The sequence below is a fragment of the Pecten maximus genome, chromosome 11 (assembly GCF_902652985.1).
Source record: "Pecten maximus chromosome 11, xPecMax1.1, whole genome shotgun sequence".
Taxonomy (NCBI): Eukaryota; Metazoa; Mollusca; class Bivalvia; order Pectinida; family Pectinidae; genus Pecten; species Pecten maximus.
In genome coordinates this window covers 40283405-40300076 of record NC_047025.1, presented here as the reverse complement: position 1 = coordinate 40300076, position 16672 = coordinate 40283405, and the positions used below count along the sequence as shown (strand labels likewise).

Below are 16672 nucleotides of genomic sequence, written 5' to 3'. Positions count from 1 at the left end.
CAAATGGTACAACTGTCCATGGCTCACTACACACCAGCATTGTTCAGGCCTCCGGTACAACCTTCCATGGCTCACTACACACCAGCATTGTTCAGGCCTCGGGTGCAAAAGTCCATGGTTCACTGCACACCAGCATTGTTCAGGCCTTGATCACATACAAAGGGTGCAAAAGTCCATGGCTCACTACACACCAGCATTGTTCAGGTCTCGGGTACAACCTTCCATGGCTCACTACACACCAGCATTGTTCAGGTCTTGGTATAATTGTCCATGGCTCACTACACACCAGCATTGTTCAGGCCTCGGGTACAACCTTCCATGGCTCACTACACACCAGCATTGTTCAGGTCTTGGTACAATTGTCCATGGCTCACTACACACCATCATTGTTCAGGCCTCAGTACAATTGTCCATGGCTCACTACACACCATCATTGTTCAGGCCTCAGTACAATTGTCCATGGCTCACTACACACCATCATTGTTCAGGTCTTGGTACAATTGTCCATGGCTCACTACACACCAGCATTGTTCAGGTCTCAGTACAATTGTCCATGACTCACTACACACCAGCATTGTTCGGGCCGCAGTACAATTGTCCATGGCTCACTACACACCATCATTGTCCAGGTCTCACTACACACCAGCATTGTTCAGGCCTCAGTACAATTGTCCATGGCTCACTCACACCATCATTGTCATCACTACACACCATCATTGTTCAGGCCTCGGGTACAACCTTCCATGGCTCACTACACACCAGCATTGTTCAGGCCTCAGTACAATTGTCTATGGCTCACTACACACCATCATTGTTCAGGCCTCAGTACAATTGTCCATGGTTCACTACACACCAGCATTGTTCAGGCCTCAGGTACAACCTTCCATGGCTCACTACACACCAGCATTGTTCAGGCCTCAGTACAATTGTCCATGGCTCACTACACACCATCATTGTCCAGGTCTCACTACACACCAGCATTGTTAAGGTCTCAGCACAATTGTCCATGGCTCACTACACACCATCATTGTTCGGGTCTCGGTACAATTGTCCCTGGCTCACTAAATATAATTATCATTCAGGTCTTAACATATGACCGATACAATTGTCCATGGCTCACTACACTGATGTGGTATACAATGTTTGTTGTCCCTTACCTTGTGTGGTATGATGACAATAACTTGAGGAATTCTTCATCTACAGGTTTGAACAATTTTCACTGACTACCAGAACAACGACTTTTACGAAAAAATGTTTTATTTCCAGAAATGTGGAATAATACAAAATACTTTAAGACGACTTACAAATTGAAAGTCTTCATCTTAGCATCTACTGCTGATCGCTCCAACATACACAGCTTGACTAGAAGTCAATAAAATCATTAAAGAAACCAACTCCAGCACTTACAAACGTGAAAGTTATTCAAATTTTTAAAGTTTAAATAGTATGAACCTTGCATTTTTCACGTTTAAATTGTATTAAAAATACATATGAAAATTCCTACCAGGTTAGTGTTCTTTATCCAATTAGAAATTTAGTCATATCAAATAACACAAAAATATTGCAGCTTTGTATGAATATTTCTAGTATAAATCTATACTATAAATCACAAATGTCGATTTAAATATATCACAAGTCATAATTAAGGACAAAACACAACTTTACAGAAGACAGTTTTTCTATCCCAGTTACCAGAGTTTAAACAGCTATTGTACACATGCATATATTCCCATTACCATCAACTCTCTCACTGCACCAACTCTCACCCGAAAGGATGCTGCCAATCAAACACCATTGATCTCAATATTTTTACAATGTCTGAGAATACTTGTAATGTACCAATGTTACAGCCATTGATAAAGTTGTTACACCGGTGCACTTCACATTGTATAGTTTGTGTCGTCTCAAGGATCAATTCTATTCCAGAACTAAAGTTGTTGTAAACCTGAACTTTCCTGCTGCCATTCACTTACTGTACTTGAAAAAAGACCAATTTTATCAGGTCTTTGAGGAAAGCTCTTGTTTCCAACGGTTATCTATAACCCCTTTACAGCTAGTCTAGAAATAATTGTCATAGTATCTAAAGTGAGACCAATGGTTTTGATAAGTTTTAAAGCATAGCATTCGATTGAGCAATACAAAAAATTGCAAGCATTTTGGAATGAGGACTTGGAATTTTTCATCACAGTACTTCATCACTAATATCTTCACACAAACTCAAAATGCATTTCATATGAGGTATCTGTCACCACCTTTCTTCTACGTTCATCCTCGCACCACCTGAACAAAATACTTATATAGAGATCTAGAAGTTAACAGCAAACTAAAGGTAGACATGGTTTCTTGTGAATAATTTTATAACCGCTTTACAATCGACAAAGCTATTGTATTCTCGCTGTACAGGTATGAGCGACCTAAGTTGGAGAGCGACTTCAATGAGACAGAGGAGTTCTATGATTACTCTTCGCCGGACCCGGCGGTCCTCTTGCTCCTCCTCTGCCTCGGTGATTGCTTTGGGGATCGCTTTGGGGAGGTGTCTGAAAAAAAGAAGCAAGAAAATGATACATGTACAATACACTGCATGTAATCTAGTCATAATATAAATGTTGGTCAATGATCCCACAGAAACGACTTCTCGGTCATTGTATGTAACTTAGTCATAATATAAATGTTGGTCAATGATCCCACAGAAACGACATCTCGGTCATTGTATGTAACTGTTATAATATAAATGTTAGTCAATGATCCCACAGAAAGGACATCTCCATTCGTGTATTTATGGCAGTAAACTGTTTTATAGCATTCCTTTCTCAGTTTCCTTTGAGTTATATTCATAAATCCAGTCAAAATCAGTTCACATTATTTAAGATTTTTATATCTGTTCCACATTTTACCAGACTTTTAAACATGTTAGTTTTTATCATGTTATATTCATAAATCCAGTTAAAATCAGATATCATTTAAATCTTTCATATCTGTTCCACATTTTACCAGACTTTTAAACATGTTAGTTTTTATCATGTGTTGCTAACTGTGTACTATGACTACTATCCACACCTGACAAACTGTATTACAGTTATCTACAAACATAGCTAGTGGCTGAAACAAACCTTTAAACATCAGAAACAAATATGTAGTGATTAAGCCTGTCATAATTTGAAAATCTACTTCCGAATTCATTAATCTATTAAGGTTACAATGATAAAATAAGCTATTGAAATAGCTTTCTATATATTTTCAGATGGATCAAACATGATTTTTTTTATTATGTATAATTATCATCCACTAACAACTAGTAAATTGTAGCTATAGTCAAAATCATTTTAGCTCTTGGGTCTGCTTTCACAAAATTTACATAGCAGAGTAAATCATTAAAGAGTGATATACCAGTTATGAAGAACACCCTATAATCCCTTTATTTGCCTAGAAACTTACTCATCTGAAGTGCTTCCTTTGGGATCCAGTCGAAGTCGATATCGGAGTTCTGTGTACCCATCTCTACAGGTTGCCGAGGCTTTATCAGACGCTTTTTCTGCAAATTACGACAGGAAAAAAATAATATATTTACAAATCTTGGCCTTTCATTATAAACATGGTTTAAATTTTACTTGCTTTAACTCAGTACTAGTATTTTTTTTCAGATTCAGAACATTCTGGAATAGATACATTGACATTTTATATCAATGACAGTAACCTTTCAAATTCTCAAAATGACAAAGTAACCTTTCAAATTCTCAAAATGACAAACATTTCAATGAATTTGTAAGTACATGGTGTAAATAAGATGGGCACCTGCTGCCCCCATTGCATGCCCTGCTCTGTAGATAGGGCGTAAGAATTGTACCTGCAAAATCGTCCCCTTGACACTGCCTCATTTTAACTTTAGTTAGCATTTATCCCTTTGAGGAAGGCTTTGAGTTCTTTCCCCTGGCTTTCAATGGTATTTGCTACTCCTCAATGCTCAGTATTTTTGGAATGGGACAACTGGTTTGCTCGCTATCAGTATAATGTGACCAGAAGGGGTGTCCTGCTGGGTGTCTTCAGCAGTATGCTTTATTGAGGTAATAACATATAGTCAACACCAGTCCCACCCTATCACAGGGAGACATAAGAAACATAAGAACATACAGCAGCGTCCCAAATAGAGGCCACCATTTCAAATAATGAGGTATTATAGCTCTTTATCGGATTTTGAGAAAAAACCTGTTAAACGTGACTAGCGTTACCATATAGCAACAATAATTTTGGGAAAAAAATAGTTGCATGCACATCTACACATGATCCTTTATATTTACAACATATGAAAGCCTCTCCTTCCTGGGCAAAATATTGACTATAACCACAACTTACTGTGACAGACCCTAAAAACTGCTGGGCTACAACGATGAGGAGGATAGCAATGGCCACAAGGAACAGGTACATGAAGAATCTGGTCAAAGAAAAAGGATAATCAGTCATGCAACTATACCTCAAGATGGCTTTTCTTACACTAGACACTTTTTTGTTAAAAAAATTACAATTCAGTTCAAATTAAATTATTCATAATTGTATTTCGCTTTCTTGTTTGTTTGTTTTGCATAACAAAATCTGACAACAAATTGCATCCTAAAATGAAGCCTACAATAATACTTGATATAAAAGCTTTAATAATAATGGGAAGAACAAAAAAAAGTTAATACAAACAAAATATTCCGACTTAAATTAATCCAGCATCTGCAAAGTTGGATATCATGAATAGTCAAATCTGTTTTAACTTACGTTTCACCATCCAGACCCTCATCAGGTTCTATAATGTTTACGGTGTCATTATAAACAGCATGTTGGTATTGGGTTCCAGCCTGCAAATAGTTTAAATGAAATGATGATATTGTACTGCAGGAAGCATGTTCCCTATAACGATGGTTACAATTGGTTAGAAAATAGCAACCCCCCCCCCCCCCCCTTCCCAAGCGAGAAACAAATAGGATAGGTGAGTCAGGAACTCTATTAGTATTATTAGTTTTTCCTAAAGGTTATATGGAGAAAGAATATTTAATACTAGAATACTAGTTTTTTTGTTGAATTTCCCAAAGGTCATACCAAAAAAACATACAGCATTAGTAAGGTTAGTGGAAACACAGACTTTTGGCAGTAAAACTGTTCAGGCCATCTTACATTTCACACCATCATTGGAATAAATTCGTCTACAGTAATGAACAATGTCAGATGGCAATTTTATATTTTTTCTTGTAATTCCCGCAAATCTGAAGACAAGCTTTAAAATAGATTTGGTTTTACTGCCAATTATCAGAAAATCAAAAATGGTATAACAAGAAATATGTTTGTAGACCATAGATCAGGCCAGTGTATGCCTTGAAGGAATATGATTTTGACCTTTTTAATTTTTTACAATATCAAATTTTCATCTACACATAATATTGAGCATGACCAGAATTTTAAGTGTATAAACAGCTCATCTAATACATAGTTGTCATATTACAAGTACAGGAAGCATTCTGTTAAAAGGAAGTAAAAATACAGGCATTTCATATTTATAGTGTATATGAAACTAAACTTTCCTTATTTCACCTAATGATGACACCTCAGGGATTCTTACCCGGGTTGCCAAGCCTCATCTTTGCCTAATTTTGGTAATTAATATTTTCTCCCACAAAATCCATTCCCACCCCACAACACAGAATTGTATATAACATTTATGAAATTAAAACCAAAGGGTTATCATCAGCCCTCTCTCAGTCACACATGTATATATACAACAGCAGGATTAATACTTCCTGGTTAGTTAATTTTTAACGGACACAATGTCTTCTGTTTTGTGTGTAGAGAAGTATAAATTTATATCGAGAACAAAGTTATTGGATTTTAAAGATCAATTAGGAATATTTTCCATTCATCACTTAATTTGATGTTTGAAAGGTTCTATAACTTCGATTTCAAAATGAAATCTAAGTTCAAACTTTTCTTTCAAATTATTCTAGCAAATCTCAAGGAAAGCTAAAAGCTATTATGAACTTTTGCTTGCTGGAATTTGCATTTCAGACATTCTTTATAGCCAACTTACATCATCTTTGTAGTTCAATAGAATTGTCAGTCCAAATGGTCGAGATGCAAATGTGTCACTGGGTGTAAATCCATACTCAAATGTGGCCTGTTTGCTCCCTTCAACCTCAGCATTGTATGTAGCAGTGGTGAACTACGACAACAATTACAACAATTCATTTCACTTTTCAACAGTTTAATATAGTGTTACTTCCATTTCTAAATTTTAGTTCAATCCGGTATATAATAAATATTGATACGTCATATTTGTCAATTAAGGATATCCATTATCTACAGAAGAACAACTTTCAGAAATACTTATTTTTCACTCATTTTGGATGGTGTGTTCTAAATTTGGGAAGAAAACTGATGAATTATAAAGCAACTTTTTGGTGTAAATTGTTAATTATGGAAAATCATCTTGGAAAGGGGGATCATGCAAACAGTTATTTTTTTCCTGCCTATGTATTTTGGTTCAAATATAGCTAGCTATATAGGCCCCAAACATAAAATATTGAAATATTCAGGCAGTGATCTGTTTTGGGTACAGATATTAGCGAAGAAAAAAAAACAACCAAACAAAAAGTCCTATTTAAACAACTTTCAATATTCCTAGAATTTTGTCTGTCAAAAACGCATTTTAGAGAATCCTGATATTTCAGACCGTTTTGTCAATTGAACCAGATTAATGCAAATTCAAGATGCTACAATATTTACATTCTGGATGTAGAAGCTGTAATCTTGTGGGTAACGGAAGGATGCTTCTAAGGTCTCCACGGTGAAGGTCTTATCTCCAGTATTTGTAAATCCAACAAGGAACCTCACCAACTGACCAGCAGGAAGGTCTGAAACAAAGAGATATTGTATTAGTAATTATGTTACCATAAATAATTACAAATTAAAATTTATTGAAAAAATAATCTACAATGTATTAGAAGAACCACAATACAAATCCCATCACAATCTTGACATGCCTGCATAAATTTATTTCTTATACAATTGCACAATTCAATATCTCACCCATTCTCCAAACTAATATATAGCGCGATTATATATATATATATATTCAATATTCAAATCATGACCTGGACTTTTATCATAAAAACAATGAAATTTGACTAACAAGTTTCTTATATTGGTACTGATATATAAATTAATATGCTGATGGATGTATACAAAAAGCAGGGGAGGGGGTCAATCTAGGATCTGGGAAATACTACACCTTTTTATTCGGAAAACTTTAATACTAGGGGTGAAAGCTAAAGGACTAACAACAAGTGCTAGAGAGAAAGCATGAAAGGAGTTGAAAATGAAAGCATATTTAAAGTCTTATTACGGGTTTTATTTGTTTTGTGATGGCAAAACGATTTTTGTACACTAAAACATTTCTTTTCCACCAATATGAGGAACGGTTTTTACTTTCAAAATGATTTTTTTCATTCTGAGGAAAAAGATGGTCCATAGCTATAGGGAATACTAGCCTAAATTTACAATTTATTACATAGGTCTCTAGAACATTAATATAACCCCTGAAAAGATAGGCTGTTCAAAAATGCAGCACTTTGGTTACATCAATGTACAACATGCCCTTTTTAAAAAGTTGCATGATAGTGATAGTCATCAGTATTTTTTTTTCTTTTCTTATTTTTAGTCACTAGGGTTTCCATTAAGTTGAAAATACCTGTAGAATCAACAGGCTTTGTGAACAAAATGACAGCATCAGCATCTTCGGAAGGCTTCAACTGTTCAGCTTCCTCTTCTTCTTCTTCATCAGTCTTTTCTGTCTCGGTTACTGCTGCACCTTCATCTTCCCCTGCATCCTCAGTTTCCACATTGGCATCGTCATCTTCTTCTCCTTCCATGGCATCTCCATGGTCTTCATCAGCATAGGCAACCAAACTTCCTGTATTCCCTGTATTTAATAGAGAAGAATTGACATAATCTTTGTCAGAAAAATTCAAAACATACAGAACAGTATCAGGGGCAGCTCGGAGTAAAACCAATTGTAACATCAGTCAACTCGGCTTATTGTGCAGATCCTAAGTTCTCTATGTGACAGCCATGTTCTACTCGCGAAGAATGTCTTATAATTAAGCACTCTCACAAGTAGTAGGCATAAATAACAGGTTTCAACAGAAATTTTCATCTATCAAATTATACAACCAAATATGTTGAATTTGAAAGGTCCCTTCCATAAGACTTTGCCAAAATGTATGGAAACAATGTTTAAACAATGTAACCAAAATCTCTTAGATCTTTCATAAGAGGCAATCATTCCGTTTTTGACATCAATGTATATATCTAATTGAAATATCAAAGTAATTTTGACAATACCGATATGGAAATGTAGTATAATGAAACGCTGTCAATTAAATTAAGTCATTACTTTCTTTAGCTTTGGCACTGGTTGTATCGTCCCAAGTGAAAGAATTAAAATAGATTGTGATCTTCTGACTTCAGACCATTTGTAACGAAAACTTTTGGCAATATCAGAAGCTGGTCACTATGTGTTAATGTGTACTACCAAGCTTTGGCCTCCAATATTATGTCAATATCTACACTTGGCTCTGGGAGGGGGGGTTAAAACTATGTGCATGAACAGAAATCTGTTGTCGGACAGCTGGTCTTGAGATTTAAAGACAGTAAGAGCTTTGACATAGACCAGGTGAAGAAGCCTAGGGAGCTTGTTCCAATCAGATAGTTTTCGGAAAGGAAGATTTTTTACGGTAAGTGGTGCATGAGGGATTTGGTAGGATACAGATTGTGAGGAGGGAGTTCGACAGATTTGAGGAACCAGAAATTGATATTTGCTATAATGGCAACCAGGTTGTGTGATATTCTGTATATCATGGTTACTCTGGCATCCCCTCGACTATCTACAAGACCACACCAGCCCAGCATAACTCCAACACTGGATATGCTGATACCAATGTGTCGCATAGCAGGCGACATGACGCTGGACCATTTCCATTTGATTTTATGAGGGTCCCAGATCTGAACAAGCATATATTCTAATGTATAGACTGAACTAATAATTGGTGTCCTTGCTCTTTTACTGAAATTAGTTTATATTCAAGTTTTTTTTAGAAACCCTGACGTTCTGGTTGCTTTGTTGATGTCAGATGTTTTATACATAGGGCCCCATTTAAGTTTTGTTGAGTGGTATACGTACCCCAACTACTACTTGGCAAATCAAGCTCAAGTGGCAAGTGCATCCTACTCACTCAGGCTACTGTTTGACCTGGTGTGCACCATTTATGTTATGATAATATTAACACGTACAAATATATCAATAGAAAAAATATCAAAATTGACGACTGTCTTATTGTCATAATATTGACACGCCTACTTCAAAATTCTTACAATATGGATTATCAGCTTGACATGTCAACTTCTTAGATGTTTATGACAGACAAGAAAGAGTTCCTCAAGACATTTCTTGACACGCCAAGTCATTTCAGTCAACACGGATTATTATTTTAAGAAATCTACACTCGTATCAAAATAAAGGCTGATCAACAACAACCTATCACCCAACGTCGGTAGCATCAACAGGTGCCACGTAGGTAAAATATAATAAGCCGGTGAGTGTCAACTACAATTAAACACTTACCATTTCCACACAAAAGCAATGTCGATGGTAATACGAGTAATAAGAATAAAACGAAGTTCCCCAGAAACGATTTCATCTTCAGAAACTTCGATTATGTCTTATTTTGTACAGATGTTGGCGGATTCCAATATTTATCGGCGAATACAGTTCTGATGTAGTTCCGGAAGCTCTATGTTCAGTCGGTCCCTCAGAGAACAAGAAAGCGTATGTCTGATTGGGCAATATTCCCACTGTAAATAAGTTTTGACCAATCAAACAGCTTGTTAGATAGCCTTCTAGAACCGGAACAAAGCCGGTGCTCAGAGAGGGAAGACGAAGGTATTTTTATGAAAAAGTTGATGATTTTTATAGTGTTTGATCTAAATTTATACATTTAACAATGACACCAAGATAAACCGCATTGAACTATCATGAAAATCAATAGAATTTGTGATTGACAGATCACAATGAAAATTTTAAACTGCAACTAACTGACGAACTTCATTTACAGAGCAACTTTAGCAGACGATTTTTCATTTCTCGACATTTGTACAATATGATAAATATATTTTTCTGTTATAGATATTGTTAAGCTTATGCATAAAGCAGTGTATGTGAAACTTACAATACATTATCAGATACAATAATACAATATCCAGCATGTAAAAAAACAGTACTTCACGATATAGGATAAATAGGATGAAAAGTACTAGAACGATATAAAAGCAAAAAGATTTGCATTGACCGGAGGAAGGTACAAATTAGCCCGAGTTTCATCTGGCCCTGACACCATGTCTAGGTACAAATAAGATGATTCAGGTAATGTCAGAAGTTATTTGTATGACTATATAGTTTACAGCATATTTGAACTTAGCTGTAGAAGTGGCACCATACTGTACGACTGCTTTTAGTGTTGGAGATAGGATAAACATCCTAGAGTAGGTCTCTTTATCAAATAGAAGAAAGACGCAAGGCTTGCATCATTTTTCAAAATCAAGCATGACCTAATTGCTATAAAGAAAAAAATCACTCATTCTGCCGAACCATTTATCTTGAAATTCCCACTCAAAATTAGCTCTTCTTTAGGCTTATTAGTAACCCAAAATTATTATACACATTTTAACTAGCGTTCTTTGCCAATTATCTTCAAATTGTTGAAGTTGCATGGGCATTATCCTATAGACATAGACATTTTACTTAAATTCTCCTACCAAGAAAAAGCTCTTCCCAAGTTTCTGAGGGATAACTGATGCTATTGTAACAAGATAGAAAGAAATGACAAGACTGAGAACTCGAGATAGACTTACTTTAAGTACCATTTTAGCTACCTGCATAACCATTTCATTTCTTCCCCCTTCAACAAAGTCTTTGACTTCGAAGACACACATGAGACCCTATATTGGCTATACCACCTTCCGTGGGTGTTATAATTTGGTGCCACATATGTAACAGGAGAGAAAGAAGGCAACAACGAGACTGGGACTCAACCAGAGACTGCCAAACTCTATATGCTCTTATAACCATTAGAGTTACCTGATCATTAGGATTAAAAGTAACAACCACACCTGAATTAAAACCTGGTACAATGTACCTCTAACTCTTGATGGACGTTCACTTCAGTAAGAACTATAACAATCTGAATTGAAATTTCTAATTATGTTTTCGAAATGTTGCTCAGGTTAATTTTTAAATTGACTGATGTCATGATTTTATGTTAGATTGTTTTGATAATTGCCTGTTCGTTATGCAAATACCAATGTGGTTAATATGTAATACTAAGAAGGAGTAATGAAAAATATCTTGTCCATGGTGGCCTCAAACTTGCGATCTTTTGCTCTCTGTGTGGACATCACACCAATAGGCTAAAGAGAAATTGTAAAATAGCAAAATTACCTTAATTAAAGTCTCAACTTAAAACTATAAGTACAACAAACTTACGACCCCAAGTTTCTTAGTCCTGTGGAAGCACAATTGTCATAACCGTCATGTTAAGAATTCATATTTTCCTTATTTTTAGTTATGACAAGACACCATCATCCCTACCCAAGGCTGTCCAGCTAGGCTGATTTTGGCACACACCAGTATTCAATGATGGAAATCAGTAAGTTGTTTTTATTAACTCCATTATATGAAGAGAACTGTTTTTTACAAGAAATTTAACTCTTTATTACCTGAAACTACATATCTTCCAACACCTAATGATGACATTTGATGCCCCCTCTATGTCCTTATTGGCGACATATAACACCTTCTTAAATTTCTCACTTTTTCTGTAGGTAAACTTTTTTATCCAACGATACTTGTAATGAATCGGACAAATTCAAAACAGTTTATAACTAGTTAATTTAATAATTAATTTGGTGAAAGGCAATGATCTGTATGTCTTGGACAATAAATGTATCTTTAACAGTAATTTGAGGAAATTTCAATATCTTTTTTCAGGTTATTACCTAGGTTTAGTTGTGGGGAAATAGCAAGGGCAGGGCATCATTTATGTCTTCATTAGGTGTTAAAGAGTTTATTTACATTTCAGATTTCTGTCTGCTCTTTTACACCTATCACTCAAAAGTGAGGGTTTTTTGGTCATCATTTGGCTTTATAAGGCAATGAAAAATGACTGATGACATTACTTTTTCCAAATTAATCATTTTTTCCATCTGGAACAATGGTTGAATGTAACCAAATTAAAACAAATATATATTGTTGAGCATGGATGCAAAAATTAGAAGAGTTTTACCAAGAGTTACCTCCCTTCAGTTAAAAGCCTCGTATTCCTTTCAAGACCTTCCTGTGACAATTGGTGTGTTAGGACGAACTTTTCAGAACTCCATGGGAATATGACTTCATGTGAAAATGGAATCAATTGGTAAATTGGCAAATCTCTTAGTTATGTTCTGTACATGAGTGACAGTTACTCATACCTGAATGTTGACCCTCAATATTTTGAGATAATCACTATTTTGTATTGTGTGGTTTTTTTATTATACTGTAAGTAATCAATTAAACCTCAAACATGATTATCTGTCTTCATGTACCAGGTATTAGTTGGTCAAAGGTTTCATACCCATTTCCAGGTAAATGTTAATTTCTAAGGCATATAGTTTGAATGTACACATTATATTCACATGGAAATTACAATAAATTGGCAAGTGTGCAACAAGTTGGAATTAATCTGAATGCTTGTTTTTAGGCAACCTTACTTTACACGTTTATTTAAGTAAGTATTAGTGTTAGGCTGATTTTCTATTACACTTGAAAATCAACCAGTAATCAACTGATTGATATTCAACTGTAATAGAAAATTCAGCCAATGATAACAAGATGTGGAATAAGCTCATTCACAATGTGAATTAATAAAGGATATATGATGAAAGTGCAATAAAGCCAGTAGAAAGAAGAGGAGAAAAAACAATTAACATTAACATTTCAATGAATGGCATTGACCAACTGATGCTCAATAATTAATGATTTATGATTAACTGATAGCTAAAAGGTAGAGATGACCAAAACAACGTCTTGCTGGATAGTTTGACTTTGATAGATGAAATGTTGATTAATTTCAACACTAAGACTATAACTGATAATCAGTTGTGATTTTCCTATTGATTCTGAGCACTACTAAGTATTATGACAGGTCGTTAACTTTCACCTTTCATATGCTGAATATAAAAATACATGATATTATTTAATGATTTATCTTTTGTAATCTGTTCTATTAGGGATCAACAACCTCTTAGATACTGAACGTAGCCATGAGGGTTTTGTTAATTCCCTACACCCTCTGATGATACAAAATTGGCAATATTTTGTCTTTTACATTCAGAAATTACTTGGTAATAAACTCAGAAAGGTTGAATTCTGCTTTAGATCAATATAGATATGGAATGATCTATGCTAAAAGGTCTCAATCATACCGTTTTCCTGAATTGCTCACATTATTTGTACAAGAAATGTATTGCCTGCAGATATATTCTGTCCGGCTTTGAGAAAAATTCAATATCTCACCTAGTTTTTCATATACATAACAGAATCCTGACAAAAGTTGGACGGGTGTTGACACAGCTACAGGTGAAACCCACCTCGTTCATGGAGGCAATTGGATGCTATCTCGGCCTTATAATTGGTTTTAATGTGACAAATCAAAAATCATTACAGATTGACAGTGAAGTTAAATTGATTATTGTACATGGATGGACTTGCTATGGTGTGTGTGGGCGCAACACTAGCTAGTGTAAGATTACGGCCAGCAATATGATTTGAGATATCTGTTGATTGAGAGGGAAAATGAATTGACAATAGCCCATTATCATGAGGAAGTAATCATTGTTCTCGCTACACATTGCTGATATAGGTCAACTTCACCGGATTACACTGTAGTGATAATCAAAACGGCTGTCTCCCTCAACATAGTCAAGTCCAATCCTAGAGGTAAATTTCCTGTAAAGTGGCCACCATGGATATTTCCATGAGATAAACAGGATTTAAAGATGATTTAATGATAGATATTACCTGCATGTGACACACCTGACAATATCTTAATCAATATTCCATATTTTATGTACACACATTTTTTTCTTTTTTCAAGTTTTACAGCAGACCAATTGTACTGGATTATTCCCCTTAGATTATGATATCTCCCTTGTCACAACCGTTCAGTTATAGAAAGATTCCTGCTAGTCTGAGCTTGTAAGTTGATCGGTACTCTCTGCTTTACCTCTGCTCTGTCCTTCACAAACACAACCACAACTAAGTTTCTCCTGTTCAACTAATAATCTGAATAGCAGTTTACTTATATTTAAGTGTCTGAGCTACTTTTCAATATAGAAAAATTGAAATTATGGCACTTTTACTCCACAAAAACCTAAATAGTAGTTTACTTATATTTAAGTGTCATGTACCCATATAAAAATCTGAATAGGCGTTCATACAAAAACCTGAATAGGCGTTTATACAAAAATCTGAATAGGCATTCATACAAAAATCTGAATACCAGTTCATACAAAAATCTGAATACCAGTTCATACAATAATCTGATTAGCAGTTCATACAATAATCTGAATAGCAGTTCATACAAAAATCTGAATTGGCGTTCATACAAAAATCTTAATAGGCGTTCATACAAAAATCTGAATAGGCGTTCATACAAAAATCTGAATAGGAGTTTTCTTAAATATCTAAGTGCCATGTACCCATGGAATGCATTTTAGATAGCTTTGAGTCATTAGCTCACAAAAGCAGTTTACCATGTATCTTACTTTCCCAGTTTGAGCCATCAACACTAAGGCCATTTCCTCCGTAGATGTTAGCATGTTCTATCAATGCAGCATCACAGCTGTGTTTTTTTCTGGTTTTCTATTGAAAAGAATATTCACCAATGAGGAATTAGATAATTATTATAGATATAGAATACAAAACATCTTAATAATGTTATGATCGATCATGCAAACATTTCAAAATGTTTGTAAGTGTCATGAAATACTAGTTTTGATTAAAAATCTTCAGGAACAAAGTTTAAGCTGTCAATATGATGTAATAGCCTGTCAGAACCAGAAAATAGATGACACATCCATTCTGAAGCTTTATAAAGGAAGAACAATTGGAACCTTCAAGCTTGAGAATGATTGAAAATATTTCAAAGCAATTTTCTTTAAACCATACATACAACATCACAATAAAAAAACATGCTAATTTGTTGGAATATCAGTAAAAATGAAAAATGAAAATAGAATAGGAAATTTATGTTGTCGTGTAGACTTGTAGACTAGGTACTACAATAAATCCTGTGCATAACTCTACTTCATGTTTAATTTAATCAATTTGTGTCACAATTATGGATTAAACTGCTTTTTTAGCATTTGATACTTCATGATATGTAGTAGTGTATGTTTGAGGCATGAGATACCGTTGGAAGAGAGCCATGATATGTAGTAGTGTATGTTTGAGGCATGAGATACCGTTGGAAGAGAGCCATGATATGTAGTAGTGTATCTTTGAGGCATGAGATACCGTTGGAAGAGAGCCATGATATGTAGTAGTGTATGTTTGAGGCATGAGATACCGTTGGAAGAGAGCTGTTGTTGCATAATTCATATTACTGTAAAACAACCAAATGATGGCTAAAATTCTTTTGGAAAGATTTCCTGTGTTATGTTTAGGTAGCAGTTACTGGTAGTTGATAGACTTATTTAGAGGCTGTACAGTGGTATTGTGGTTTACCGTGGTATACTTCAGAGTTGAGGGGTAGACTTATTTAGAGGCTGTACAGTGGTATTGTGGTTTACCGTGGTATACTTCAGAGTTGTGGGGTAGACTTATTTAGAGGCTGTACAGTGGTATTGTGGTTTACCATGGTATACTTCAGAGTTAAGGGGTAGACTTATTTAGAGGCTGTACAGTGGTATTGTGGTTTACCGTGGTATACTTCAGAGTTAAGGGGTAGACTTATTTAGAGGCTGTACAGTGGTATTGTGGTTTACCGTGGTATACTTCAGAGTTAAGGGGTAGACTTATTTAGAGGCTGTACAGTGGTATTGTGGTTTACCGTGGTATACTTCAGAGTTAAGGGGTAGACTTATTTAGAGGCTGTACAGTGGTATTGTGGTTTACCGTGGTATACTTCAGAGTTAAGGGGTAGACTTATTTAGAGGCTGTACAGTGGTATTGTGGTTTACCGTGGTATACTTCAGAGTTAAGGGGTAGACTTATTTAGAGGCTGTACAGTGGTATTGTGGTTTACCCTACTTCAGAGTTAAGGGGTAGACTTATTTAGAGGCTGTACAGTGGTATTGTGGTTTACTGTGGTATACTTCAGAGTTAAATAATGTAAGGGGTAGACTTATTTAGAGGCTGTACAGTGGTATACTTCAGAGTTAAGGGGTAGACTTATTTAGAGGCTGTACAGTGGTATTGTGGTTTACCGTGGTATACTTCAGAGTTAAGGGGAAGACTTATTTAGAGGCTGTACAGTGGTATTGTGGTTTACCGTGGTATACTTCAGAGTTAAGGGGTAGACTTATTTAGAGGCTGTACAGTGGTATTGTG

General features: G+C 35.3%; 2 protein-coding genes across 2 annotated transcripts in view; one reads left to right on the top strand and one right to left on the bottom strand.

The window, feature by feature from the left end:
• Positions 1–1239: 1239 nt before the first annotated feature.
• On the bottom strand, positions 1240–9855 carry LOC117337585 (translocon-associated protein subunit alpha-like). Its single transcript, XM_033898629.1, has 8 exons — positions 9653–9855; positions 7721–7951; positions 6757–6884; positions 6062–6193; positions 4759–4838; positions 4351–4429; positions 3436–3532; positions 1240–2537 (listed from the first exon to the last, which is right to left on the bottom strand). Exons 1-8 carry the CDS (start codon positions 9726–9728, stop codon positions 2458–2460), a joined length of 903 nt encoding a protein of 300 aa, XP_033754520.1. The 5' UTR covers positions 9729–9855; the 3' UTR covers positions 1240–2457.
• Positions 9856–9939: 84 nt separating this feature from the next.
• LOC117338031 (ataxin-1-like) overlaps positions 9940–16672 on the top strand; it is a 97451-nt gene continuing 90718 nt past the window's right edge. The window contains exons 1-2 of the mRNA XM_033899190.1: positions 9940–9970; positions 11649–11732. Of these exons, the coding sequence (XP_033755081.1) occupies positions 11720–11732 (13 nt within the window). The 5' untranslated portion in view covers positions 9940–9970; positions 11649–11719. The remainder of the gene's footprint in view (positions 9971–11648; positions 11733–16672) is intronic.

Bases quoted from the DNA above. Each gene is read 5' to 3' on its own strand.
- LOC117337585 (XM_033898629.1), bottom strand. From the start codon at position 9,728: ATGAAATCGTTTCTGGGGAACTTCGTTTTATTCTTATTACTCGTATTA. The intron at 7,952-9,652 runs GTAAGTGTTTAA...TATTAAATACAG, and splicing joins ATTGCTTTTGTGTGGAAATG to GGAATACAGGAAGTTTGGTT. The intron at 4,430-4,758 runs GTAAGTTAAAAC...TTCTTTGACCAG, and splicing joins GAGGGTCTGGATGGTGAAAC to ATTCTTCATGTACCTGTTCC.